This window comes from Armigeres subalbatus, unplaced genomic scaffold, assembly GCF_024139115.2.
Source record: "Armigeres subalbatus isolate Guangzhou_Male unplaced genomic scaffold, GZ_Asu_2 Contig1544, whole genome shotgun sequence".
NCBI classification, from domain to species: domain Eukaryota; kingdom Metazoa; phylum Arthropoda; class Insecta; order Diptera; family Culicidae; genus Armigeres; species Armigeres subalbatus.
The window spans coordinates 43,062-56,258 of record NW_026942334.1 but is presented as its reverse complement, the minus strand read 5'-3'; the positions used below and the strand labels follow the sequence as shown (position 1 = coordinate 56,258).

The following is a 13,197-nucleotide window of genomic DNA, read 5'->3' as shown; positions in this document are numbered from 1 at the left end:
TCCTGTTGGAATTCAGAATGAATTCCTGGTAGAATTCAGAATGAATTCCTGGTGGAATTCAGAATAAATTCCTGGTGGAATTCAGAATGAATTCCTGGTGGAATTTAGAATGAATTCCTGGTGGAATTCAGAATGAATTCCTGGTGGAATTCAGAATAAATTCCTGGTGGAATTCAGAATGTATTCCTGGTGGAATTCAGAATGAATTCCTGATTGAATTCAGAATGAATGTCTGATGGAATTCAGAATGAATTCCTGATGGAATTCAGAATGAATTCCTGGTGGAATTCAGAATGAATTCCTGGTGGAATTGAGAATGAATTCCTGGTGGAATTCAGAATGAATTCCTGGTGGAATTCAGAACGAATTCCTGGTGGAATTCAGAACGAATTCCTGATTGAATTCAGAATGAATGTCTGATGGAATTCAGAATGAATTCCTGATGGAATTCAGAATGAATTCCTGATGGAATTCAGAATGAATTCCTGATGGAATTCAGAATGAATTCCTGATGGAATTCAGAATGAATTCCTGGTGGAATTCAGAATGAATTCCTGGTGGAATTCAGAATGAATTCCTGGTGGAATTCAGAATGAATTCCTGGTGGAATTCAGAATGAATTCCTGGTGGAATTCAGAATGAATTCCTGGTGGAATTCAGAATGAATTCCTGGAGGAATTCAGAATGAATTCCTGGAGGGATTCAGAATGAATTTCTGGAGGAATTCAGAATGAATTCCTGGAGGAATTCAGAATGAATTCCTGGAGGAATCAGAATGAATTCCTGGAGGAATTCAGAATGAATTCCTGGGGGAATTCAGAATGAATTCCTGGGGGAATTCAGAATGAATTCCTGGGGGAATTCAGAATGAATTCCTGGGGGAATTCAGAATGAATTCCTGGGGGAATTCAGAATGAATTCCTGGGGGAATTCAGAATGAATTCCTGGAGGAATTCAGAATAAATTCCTGGTGGAATTCAGAATGAATTCCTGGTGAAATTCAGAATGAATTCCTGGTGGAATTCCTGGTGGAATTCAGAATGAATTCCTGGTGGAATTCAGAATGAATTCCTGGTGGAATTCAGAATGAATTCCTGGTGGAATTCAGAATGAATTCCTGGTGGAATTCAGAATGAATTCTTGGTGGAATTCAGAATGAATTCTTGGTGGAATTCAGAATGAATTCTTGGTGGAATTCAGAATGAATTCCTGGTGGAATTCAGAATGAATTCCTGGTGGAATTCAGAATGAATTCCTGGTGGAATTCAGAATGAATTCCTGGTGGAATTCAGAATGAATTCCTGGTGGAATTCAGAATGAATTCCTGGTGGAATCCAGAATGAATTCCTGGTGGAATTCAGAATGAATTCCTGGTGGAAGGAAGAATGAATTCCTGGTGGAATTCAGAATGAATTCCTGGAAGAATCAGAATGAATTCCTGGTGGAATTCAGAATGAATTCCTGGTGGAATTCAGAATGAATTCCTGGTGGAATTCAGAATGAATTCCTGGTGGAATTCAGAATGAATTCCTGGTGGAATTCAGAATGAATTCCTGGTGGAATTCAGAATGAATTCCTGGTGGAATTCAGAATGAATTCCTGGTGGAATACAGAATGAATTCCTGGTGGAATTCAGAATGAATTCCTGGTGGAATTCAGAATGAATTCCTGGTGGAATTCAGAATGAATTCCTGGTGGAATTCAGAATGAATTCCTGGTGGAATTCAGAATGAATTCCTGGTGGAATACAGAATTAATTCCGGGAGGAATTCCGATTGAAATCCTGGGGGAAATCTGAATGAAATTCTGGGGGAATTCCGAGAGAATTCCTGGAGGATTTCAGAATTATTTCATGGGGGAATTCAGAATGATTTCCTATGGGAAATCAGAATAAATTCTTGGAAGAATTCCGAATGGAATCCTGCAGGAATTCAGAATAATTTCCTGGAGGAATTCAGAATAAATTCCTCGGGGAATTCAGAATGAATTCCGGGAGGAATTCCGATTGAAATCCTGGGGGAATTCCGAATGAAATCCTGGGGGAATTCCGAAAGAATTCCTGGAGGATTTCAGAATTAATTCATGGGGGAATTTAGAATTATTTCATGGGGGAATTCAGAATTATTTCATGGGGGAATTCTGAATGATTTCCTATGGGAATTCAGAATAAATTCTTGGAAGAATTCCGAATGAAATCCTGCAGGAATTCAGAATGAATTCCTGGAGGAATTCAGAATAATTTCCTGGAGGAATTCAGAATAAATTCCTCGGGGAATTCAGAATAAATTCCTCGAGGAATCCAGAATGAATTCAGGAGGAAATCCGATTGAAATCCTGGGGGAAATCCGAATGAAATTCTGGGGGAATTCCGAAAGAATTCCTGGAGGATTTCAGAATTAATTCAAGGGGGAATTCAGAATTATTTCATGGGGGAATTCTGAATGATTTTCTATGGGAATTCAGAATAAATTCTTAGAAGAATTCCGAATGAAATCCTGCAGGAATTCAGAATGAATTCCTGGGAAATTCAGAATGATTTCCTGAGGAAATTCAGAATGAATTCCTGGGGAAATTCAGAATGAATTCCTGGGAAAGTTCAGAATAATTTCGTGGGAAAATTCAGGATGAATCTTAAGATTTTTTCTCTGAGCTCTTTCAGGATTCGTTCCTGGAATTTCTTCAAGAGTTCTTTTTGGAGCTGCTCAAGAACTTACTCCTGTAGATCCTCCTGTAGTTCTTCCAAATGTTTCTCCATTGATTTTTCAGGAGCTTTTCCAGGGTTTCCTTGTGAAGTTAGTTCAGGTTTTTTTTTTCTCAAAGTCCCTTCAGGAGTTCTACCTACTCCAGGAAGAATTCGTGTAAGAACTGCTAAAGTAATTTCTGTGGGATTCTTCACGATGGGTTTCTCGACGAACTCTTGAAGTTATTCAACGAGGATTCCAGAATTCCCAAATTCCTAAGCTCCTAAATTCCCAAATTCCTGAATCCATAAATTCCTGATTCCTTAATTTCATAAATTGCTAAATTCCCAAACTTCAAAATTTCTAAAATCGTGAATTCCCAAGTTTCTAGATTCCTGAATTCCTTTCCTACATTCTTAAATATCCAAATTTCTTTGTTCCTACATTCATCACCACCTACAACCAGGACGTTAGGCAAAAAGATTCACGCCCCGATTGTGTGCTATTCAATAGATGGTATCTATGCCTCCCATTCACATTCTGCCGGTCCATACTTGTCCGTACCTTAGCGAATGGATTTCAATCTGTTGATTTCCAAATAATAACTTTTGTTTGAAATGATATGGAAATGCTAATATCATCTTCCAAACTTGGACGTACATGTTCATGATAGCATTAGAGGCGAAAGTATAGAATTGATAGTTCCGTTAGGATACGGCAGGCATGAAGAATGTTTTTATAGAAGTCGATTTGAAAGCGAGCGGAGGGCAATATTTGTGATGGCATATATCGCACGACCTTCCTTCTGCCAAGCTCCCGTATGAAGGGGGAGGGAAGAATATCAGTGTGGAAGCTGATATATCTCCACTCTTTTGTTTATTGATTATCCCTGATACTAAATAAAAATCCGTAAATAAATCCAGAATTTTAAATTCCTAAATTTCATGATTTGATATATAGCTTGTCATTATTTAGCAGTTTAGATTGCAGTTTCCAGCCTGGCCAGCGCACTTGTGCCGCGAACCAACTTCCTTTCCCCCAGAGACCATACTCTTATCAACTGCACACATCATCCAATTTCTTATCCCGTTTTATCGGTATTAGAAAATTATTAATTTTTTACTCATTTTTCACAAACTGGATTTTTAGAAACACAGATAACTATTGATGAAATCTCGCTTAACTTTTAAAAAGGACCTAAATAACATTTTTTTCATGAATTAATTTGAATACAGCAATCAATAGCTTTTATGTTGTTATGTTGATTGCGCTATTCAAATTATTTCATGAAAAAATGTTACTTAGGTCCTTTTGAAAAGCTAAGCAGGAAATGTTAATTTTCATTTGGCATCAAATGTTTGATGGTTTCTATTCGAACGGCTTTCATACAAGCAGTGCGGAACGACTTGCAAGCAACATATTGCGACTTGTAAGTGTTGCAAAAAACGTGGAATGGAATTCCTGATATCCTACAGATTGTAACTGGAATCATAACAATTGGACTAAAAACACCTGATATATATCGGGGCAAAGTTGCCTTTTGCAGGGGTTGGTACTTGCAGTGTTAACTTATACGTGTACGAAAGGGCCTTGCTTGTACCTATTGGGCACTGCAGGACTGCTTTGTCTCTTTTTTGCTGCACAGAAAATCAAGCTCTATCTGGTAAAAGGGCGAATGTCGCAAGAGAGAATTCTCTTCGTCGACTTCCCCTCTTTTGAATAAAAGTGACAAGCAGGGGATTTCTTTGGAGTTTATCACCTCAGAATGCAAGTTCGTATTATTTTCTATCGCGCTGAGGTGATAAACTACAAAGAAATCGGATGCTTGTCACTTTTATATAAAAGAGGGGAAGTCGACGAAGAGAATTCTCTCTTGCGACATTCGCCCTTATTCCAGATAGAGCTTGAAATGCCCTAGAAAAGTTGAAAAAAACCGGATTAATCCACCTAGTGGTGATGGTGCCTTCCTCGACCATCGTAAAATGTGTGCACTATTTTATTTTTACCCCAGTCACATATTTTAAGGTCTATTTCAGGTCTGTTCAGCAGACTTGCTTCTTGTCGCGAAACTACCGCAGGATCCAGTTCCTTTTTAATAAACTGCTCTTTTTGATATGCGTGACTGGAAGCAATACCCACCCGAAGTGTCCTCAATCTATATTTTGGACAACCATTTTCAGATTGTGCCATCATCATCAATTTTCGACGATGACTACGTTAGGTTGTTTTTACAACTTATTTCGGATGGTGACTCCACACTCAGGCATTCACAGACACGCGTACACATAATATACCGGATTGAAATAATTTCCGGGAAATTTTCATTATGACTCGTTATTAATTATGTTAACGATGATTGCTCGCGCTGGTGCTTCCCACATTTGTAACCTGGATCCGGGGTGGTCAGGAAGGATACTCATGAAGGAAATGAAGGCTCGTTTTTCGCAAAACAGTAGACATCGGATGTTGTGCGGCAACGCGCGACGGTTCACAGCGGACCACGAGTCACGAGGTAAACCGTCCTTCAGTAGCAACTTCGATGAGAAATGTGAGGGAGGACAATCGTTTCGGTTACCTGCACTGTGGAATTACAATAAACGTTAAATTGAAGTCGCTTCCATGAACTGGCCGGCTCGAGTTAACAACTGCTCGTGTTCATGAAAAAACGTTCAGCGAAATACACATTAATACACGTGTACCCAGTAGGAGACACTTTAATTTGATGAATCAAAAACCTAAGCTGTACTAAGCAATTTATGTTGATTCCGGTACAGATAGGTACTCTAACATGCCTTATTTCAGTCATACTCCTAATAGGAGCTCTTCTACGATATCATACCAACGAACTAGCGGAATTGTTAAAGAATGTTCTACTGATCCATGAAGTTTTTTTTTAAATCTAAATTTTTGTCCATCAAATTTGAAAGTTTGACAAGAACAAGTAAGAGAGGGGAGACACAATTTTAGGAAAATATGACTTTCAGCTTCATTCGGAACTCTTGGTACAAACAATATTTCTCCACGAACAATTTATTGAATATGTTTATAAACATGCACAAACACCTTCATCAATTTTTAATAATATAAATATTTCTACTAAACACAACTTTTCTCAAAATCTAGTCTAGACCAGCATTTTAAAAAGGGTTAACAACCAAAATGTCATCATTTCAGTTCTTTGTCTATATACACGATATAAACAGCTTTATACATAGACAAAGCACTGTAATTATTACATATTGGCTGTTATGCCCGTGAAAACGAATCAATCCGAGCATTTATTCGATAAATAATCTTTCACCCTCACGATTTATCATAAGGAAAATAGTTTCTAAGCTGTGCCATCAGGCCCGATATTCGTCTCGGAATAGTTTTTCAGTACCAATATTTAATCACGCGCTCGTTGCCCAGAGGTTCACCAGAATCGACAGCACCGTCTGCATTGGTGGCTGCCACCATAGGTTAAAAATTGAAAAGTTTTCAGCGCAACCAAGCATCCGGAAAAGTGATTCTTGCTCCTGATGCCGCAAAGGAGACTGAGCCCGGCAAAACTTTTGGTAAGAAACCAACCCCTCGGTCCCGCTGACCGAAAACAACCGAGAGCAATGTTCCAAGTGGTTCGCTGCCCAACGAGCTGTCTTCCGGCCACGCGTCGCCGTGTGCATGATTTATGAAAGTGTTTGTTTGCCATTATGCTTCTGTACCTCCGTGAAGCTGCTCGTTCAGAATGCAAGAAGTTTCAGCTTGCGGACCTTCCATCCTCGGTTGGTCGAAGAATTTCCGAAAGAAAACTTTACTTCCGCTGGTGGTTCTTGTTCGGATTTCAGTTCGGCAGAGCAGAGACCAAGTTTTGCTTGATTTTGAAAGCCACCAGCTCTAAGCTTCCGTTGAGTAGCCATTAATCACGATGACGAGATTTGCGACGACGACCAGGCAGAATGCTTTCTATAAAATGTAAATTTTTCATCGCCTACCCTCAGTACATACGGCCGAAACTCGCGGGAAAACTTCAAACTCGCGAAAGAAACGGAAAACGTAAATTATTTACTAAAAAGGTTCCAACCGAGTGCGATGGCAATCGCCCGTGAGCTGAGCGCTCCAGAGTTGCAGGCCGTCGTGTGTAGTGTGCAGGAACTGCCGCGCCATTGAATTCAGAAAGCGAACCAGCCGAACGAAAGAAAAAAAGCACTCCATTTCCGCAATATCCGCAGGACGTGAATCAAACTGAAGTTCCCACCCTTTTCCCAAAGTGGTGGACCGAAATTGACGCAATGGCCTGCGAACGAGCGACGAAAACATAAAACACTGGAAACTGAACTCGTGTAAGAAAAATGGCACAGAGAACAACAACACCATGGGACTTTTCCTTTTTGGCAACAACGGCGATAACGAATCCAGCGCAGCAGAGCCGAGGGCTTTGCACAAAGTGCCAACAAGACAGCCAGCATCGAATACCTTTGGAGGAACGGGTGTAGAGAAAAATGCGCCCAAAGAAATTTTTGGAACTTGCCTGAAGAAGAAGGGTAGAACTGGTTGACAAAATAAACGGTGCAACAATAAAAATGTCTAATTTATGAACTTGCCATTTATTTTTTGGTTAGCACTTAAACGAAAATCTTCGAACTGTACCCATGTGCTAGCAAAAGGTACTTGAGCAGGATAAAATAATGGTCTGATAATGGCGAATTCAATCTACTTTAAAACGGAAATCGGTGATCGGTAAATGAATGTTTGGATTATGAACTGCTTGTGGGTAGGGAAATTTATAGGTAAGTCCATCACATTCATACTTTTACTAGAAATCCATTTCTATTCAACTTTGTGACCACATGTCATGTTAATAACATTTCTGTCATTCTGCTAAGGAATATTCCTCATAGGACTTGCTCTGGAAGTTCCTCAAAGGATTTTCTCCGAAAGTTTCTTAAAGGAGTTCCTCTGGAAGTTTCTCTACACGCCCGTTTCAAATCACTCAGAGACTCAGAGACAATCTTACTCATTTTTTGTAAAAAGGGGAACTGCTCAAAATTTGAGTATTTCCACTTTTTACGAAAAATGAGTATGTTTTCCGTGAAAAAAAAAGAGACGGCGATACAATTTCACTCAGTCTCTGAGTGATTTGAAACGGGCGTGTAGGAATTCCTCCGGAAGCACCTCCTGGAAATCCTCCTGAATTTCCTCTAGGAAATCCTCTGGGATTTCTTTCAAAAAATCCTCTGGAAGATCCTTCAGGAATTCCTCACTGAGTTCCTACGGAAATTGCTCCGTAAGTTCTCGTAACTCTCCGTATTTCACCGTAATTCCTTCGGAAGTTCCTCAAAGGAATTCCTCTGGATTACAGCGGTTCTCAACCCCTTCGTATCCCTTCGAACTTTTGCATTAATTGAAGTACCCCCTATGATTTTTTGCTGTAAAGGAAAATAATCGTAATTCTTAAAGTATATAAAAAATGGACCTGAAAATTAACTGAATAGGGGGAATATTCCGATTTCCATCTCACTGTACATATATCCATCTCATCGTTAAACAAAGAAATACAGCACTAATTTCGTCGCTTCTTTTTGTCAACATGCGTGCTCACTGCTGAAAAAAATCACAAAAATAAATATAGGAAATAGGAGCTATAAGATGAAATGGCAAACCGTTTCCCTATATCGCTCTCGATAATATTTCCTGAAATTTTCATTTTTTTACAAACTTCACAATTGAAATTAAGTTCTTACATCGAGGGAATGATTGTAGGGACTGTATTGCCTATTCAAGGCTTCCGAGCATATTGAAAGGAGGCTTCCAAGCCTCTTGAAAGTAGGATTACGCGCCTCTTCCGAGAGAACCTTCCAAGCCTCTTGATGATAGGCTTCCGAGTCTCTTGAAATGTGGCTTTCGAGCCACTTAAAAAGAGGCGTCCGAGCATCTTGAAAGGAAGCCTCTGAGCTGCTTGAAAGTATGCTTCCAAGCCTCTTGAAAAAGAATTCCGAGCCCCTTGAAGAAAGGGATCCGAGCCTCTTGAAAGGAGGCTTCTAAACCCCATCAAGGGAGACTTCCGAGCCTCTTTAAAGGAGGCTTCCGAGCCTCTTGAAAGGAGGCTTCCGAGCCTCTTGAAAGGAGGCTTCCGAGCCTCTTGAAAGGAGGCTTCCGAGCCTCTTGAAAGGAGGCTTCCGAGCCTCTTGAAAGGAGGCTTCCGAGCCTCTTGAAAGGAGGCTGAGCCTCTTGAAAGGAGGCTTCTGAGGCCTCTTGAAAGGAGGCCTGAGCCTCTTGAAAGGAGGCTCTGAGGCCTCTTGAAAGGAGGCTTCCGGAGCCTCTTGAAAGGAGGCTTCCAGGCCTCTTGAAGGAGGCTTCTGAGGCCTCTTGAAAGGAGGCTTGAGCCTCTTGAAAGGAGGCTGAGCCTCTTGAAAGGAGGCTTCCAGGCCTCTTGAAAGGAGGCTTCTGAGCCTCTTGAAAGGAGGCTTCCAGGCCTCTTGAAAGGAGGCTTCCGAGCCTCTTGAAAGGAGGCTTCTGAGCCTCTTGAAAGGAGGCTTGAGCCTCTTGAAGGAGGCTTCTGAGCCTCTTGAAAGGAGGCTCTGAGCCTCTTGAAAGGAGGCTTCTGAGCCTCTTGAAGGAGGCTTCTGAGCCTCTTGAAAGGAGGCTTCTGAGCCTCTTGAAAGGAGGCTTCTGAGGCCTCTTGAAGGAGGCTGGGGCCTCTTGAAAGGAGGCTTCCGGGCCTCTTGAAAGGAGGCTTCTGAGGCCTCTTGAAAGGAGGCTTCTGAGCCTCTCTTGAAAGGAGGCTTGAGCCTCTTGAAAGGAGGCTTCTGAGCCTCTTGAAAGGAGGCTTGAGCCTCTTGAAGGAGGCTTCTGGGCCTCTTGAAGGAGGCTTCCGAGCCTCTTGAAGGAGGCTGAGGCCTCTTGAAAGGAGGCTTCCAGGCCTCTTGAAAGGAGGCTGGGGCCTCTTGAAAGGAGGCTTCTGAGCCTCTTGAAGGAGGCTTCTGAGCCTCTTGAAGGAGGCTGGGCCCTCTTGAAGGAGGCTGGGCCTCTTGAAGGAGGCTTCCAGGCCTCTTGAAAGGAGGCTTCTGAGGCCTCTTGAAAGGAGGCCTGAGCCTCTTGAAAGGAGGCTTGAGGCCCTCTTGAAGGAGGCTTCCAGGCCTCTTGAAGGAGGCTTCCAGGCCTCTTGAAAGGAGGCTCTGAGCCTCTTGAAAGGGAGGCTTCCGAGCCTCTTGAAAGGAGGCCTGAGGCCTCTTGAAAGGGCTTCCAGGCCCTCTTGAAAGGAGGCTTCTGAGCCTCTTGAAAGGAGGCTTCGAGCCTCTTGAAGGGAGGCTTGAGCCTCTTGAAAGGAGGCTTCCGAGCCTCTTGAAAGGAGGCTTCCGAGCCTCTTGAAAGGAGGCTTCCGAGCCTCTTGAAAGGAGGCTTCCGAGCCTCTTGAAAGGAGGCTTCCGAGCCTCTTGAAAGGAGGCTTCCGAGCCTCTTGAAAGGACGCATTTGAGCCTCTTGAAAATACGCATCCAAGCTTCTTAAAAAAAAAGAATTTCGAGCATCTTGATGGGAGGCTTTCGAGTTCTCGAAAGGTGCCTTCAAAGTTTTTTTTTTGTCTTTATTTTTGTGATTTTTTATTAAGTAATAAGTTCATCACATAAAAAGCCTTCAAATTCTCTTGAAAAGAGTTTTCCGGTCCTATTTAATGGCGGCTTTTGAACCCCCTGAAAAGAGGCTTCGGAGTATGTTGAATAAACACTTTTGGGCCTTTCGAGACTCTTGATATGCGGCTTTTGAGCCACCTAAAATGAGGCATTGAGTAAAGATTTTCGAGATCCGAAATGAGTTTTTAAAAACTCAGATTAATCCACCTAGCGGTGATGGTGCCTTTCTCGACCTTCGTAAAATGTCTTTGTCTGTTCTATGAAAATCTGATTATCGTCTTCACTATTTTGATAATTTTATGATGACTCCAACGGAATAAACCGTTACAGATCTCAAGGCCGTTCACAACCAAGAAAAAAAATACGAATGTTTTGCAACTAAGGAAAAAATCAATCCATTGTAATTAGGTGCTAAGGTGGTATTACTATATTGATTAAATGCCGGTTGACACTAATTACATGACCACGAAGCGCACAATTTCAGTGTCCCTGTCGCATAACGTGTTGGTAACTGGTCAAGTGGTGTATGCGTTGTGTCTATGTGCAGTGAATATTGTCTTCTAATTAATTTTTAATATCAAATGTGTAATGCAACTACAAGAAGCTCCAACTACCCAGTTAAGACATTCATTCCGTATGTAACGAGAGTCGGCCGACAGCTTATCCAAGAACTCTAACCCTGACTTTTTTTTTAAAGGTAAATAAAAACCAGGAAAATTTGACAAAATTTATCAGGAAAAGGGGGAAAACCGGGAATTTGAAAATCGAATTTCAGTGTCCACCCTGAGTTCGGTACTTTGGACTGAACTGCAGAACTCGTAATCCTCTATCTCTCCTAAGTCACCTAAGAATCACTTGTATCAATTAACGCATGAATAAAACTTCTAAAGGTTTGGAAACCCCATCGTCCGAGCAACTGAATTTCAATTTTTAAGTAAATGTGAGTTTATAAACGTATTTTGCGTTTATTTTGAATCCACAGACGGATCTAGCTAATAGGAAACAAACATACGGAGTTCCTTGCTGCATGCAAACTAATCAGTGGAGGATAAGTGTCTGAAAAATGGATGACACTTTCGTACGCGTTACTTGTTTCAAAAAAGTGTATTTTGGTCAAAGTTTCTGAGCCCGTAGTCCGATCTGACCAATTTTCAATAGGAAACAATGGGACAGGATTCCACATCGAAAGCAATCTGTTGCAAGCCAATCAGTCGAGGTTAAGTGCCAAAAATCTTATTTTGGTTAAAATATCACATATGCAGTTTCTCAAACAAACGGTTCATTTAAGCTGTGAACTTCTAAATCTTGATTCTCATTTTGCTGCAAACTTAATGAATCTGTTTGGCCCATACTCTAGGAATAAGTTTCCTACTTCATACCATACCATGGGCCAGCAAAACACCAACTCAATAACTCAATTTGCTTCTTCGAAACAGTTTCATGGTTTTTGCGGTTTCCATGTTTGCTTCACTTTCTGCTGACCGTCCTGAAAATTTGCAGCACAACTATAAAGCAATACATGTAGCTTGCACCTTTGGTGAGAAGAAAATGCGGCGGGAAAAAAAACTGTCTACAGCATTGACCGAACTTCGGCATCTGACACCAGACTTTGACCGCTTGGTTTGTGTAGCTACCAAACGTAAAAAAAATGAAAACACGCAATCCGTCTCGAATAGACGAAGCAAAAATGTTCACCTTGTTTGACACCCCCTTTTTCCGTCTTCTGTTTTTCTTGCAGGTCCATTGCCAGTCTCAACAAGACCTCCCGAGCGGTTCGGGCGTGGTCCGACTGCACCGGCGAACGGGATCACCTCATATTCTACGACGGAAGCACAACCAACGACCCGGTTCTGGCCAAGTACTGCGGAGGTGATTGGCTACCGAAGGTTGTGTCCAGGTGAGTACGATCCGGCACTGTGATGGACGCGGGGCTTAACTCGGTGAGCGATTAGTTAATACACATGTGCTTTTTTTTATCACGGCGAAATTTTGCATCAACTGACGCTTGACAATCTTTCCCCGGACGAGTCAGGTTGATTGAAGAGGATGCTGGGTGCTAGAAAAAAAACTTTTCAATTTGGTCTGTAATGAGATAACTTTATCACATTCATCCATGGAGGGAACATACTCAAACTGAACCGTGTGTTCAAGTTTTCTGGGCTTGTTATCACAACAACAACGGGAGCTTGAGACTTCTTTCTAGTTAGAAACTTTCGTAGAGTGCTGTAATTGCAGGATGCTAACAAGGCGGGATTATTGGGTTAGTGTAGACCCGAGTTTACAACGGCGTCCAATGACAAGGGAAGGCATTCTACCAAAAAGCCATACTTTCAAACAAAAAAAAGCATATTGAAATAACTACTCAACATAATTCAGCTAATAGTTATTTGGTCTTCCTCGAATTTAATGGAGACACCCATCTTGTATGGTTTGATATCAGGTTGAGTCATCACCATGTTTTTCATGAATAACATAAAATAGCATCCTAACAAAAAATGTGTTATAATAATAAAATTTGTTATTTATATGGTATTGTAAGGAAGAGCAAAACAACAAATGAATAACAGATTATGCAATCATAACAAACATTGTTATAATAACTAATTTTAATATGTATTTCCTTTTCTGCAAAAAATTTGCTACTGGTTTGCTCTTATAATGACAAAATAAATTATTTTGAGCTATTCGCTCGAACTAACATCAGATTTTGCTATTCTGTTATTCATAATTTATGGTAAAATTTGTTATTCTTTTACTATTTTCTTCTACCCGGGCAAGCAGACACTTGCTCAGTTCGTTGAGCTATGAAACACTTTGGGCCTATCAGTCTTCTAAAAAAGTTCGTTTTGGAGTGAAATGATAGTCTTCCGGTACAACTTTGATCTATATATATAAAACTCAATGTT

The 13,197-nt window shown here is 41.0% G+C and overlaps 1 protein-coding gene across 1 annotated transcript in view; it reads left to right on the top strand.

The window, feature by feature from the left end:
- Window positions 1–13,197, top strand: part of LOC134202966 (uncharacterized) — a 280,830-nt gene that overhangs the window by 250,244 nt on the left and 17,389 nt on the right. The window contains exon 7 of the mRNA XM_062677968.1: window positions 12,030–12,188. Within this exon, the coding sequence (XP_062533952.1) occupies window positions 12,030–12,188 (159 nt within the window). The remainder of the gene's footprint in view (window positions 1–12,029; window positions 12,189–13,197) is intronic.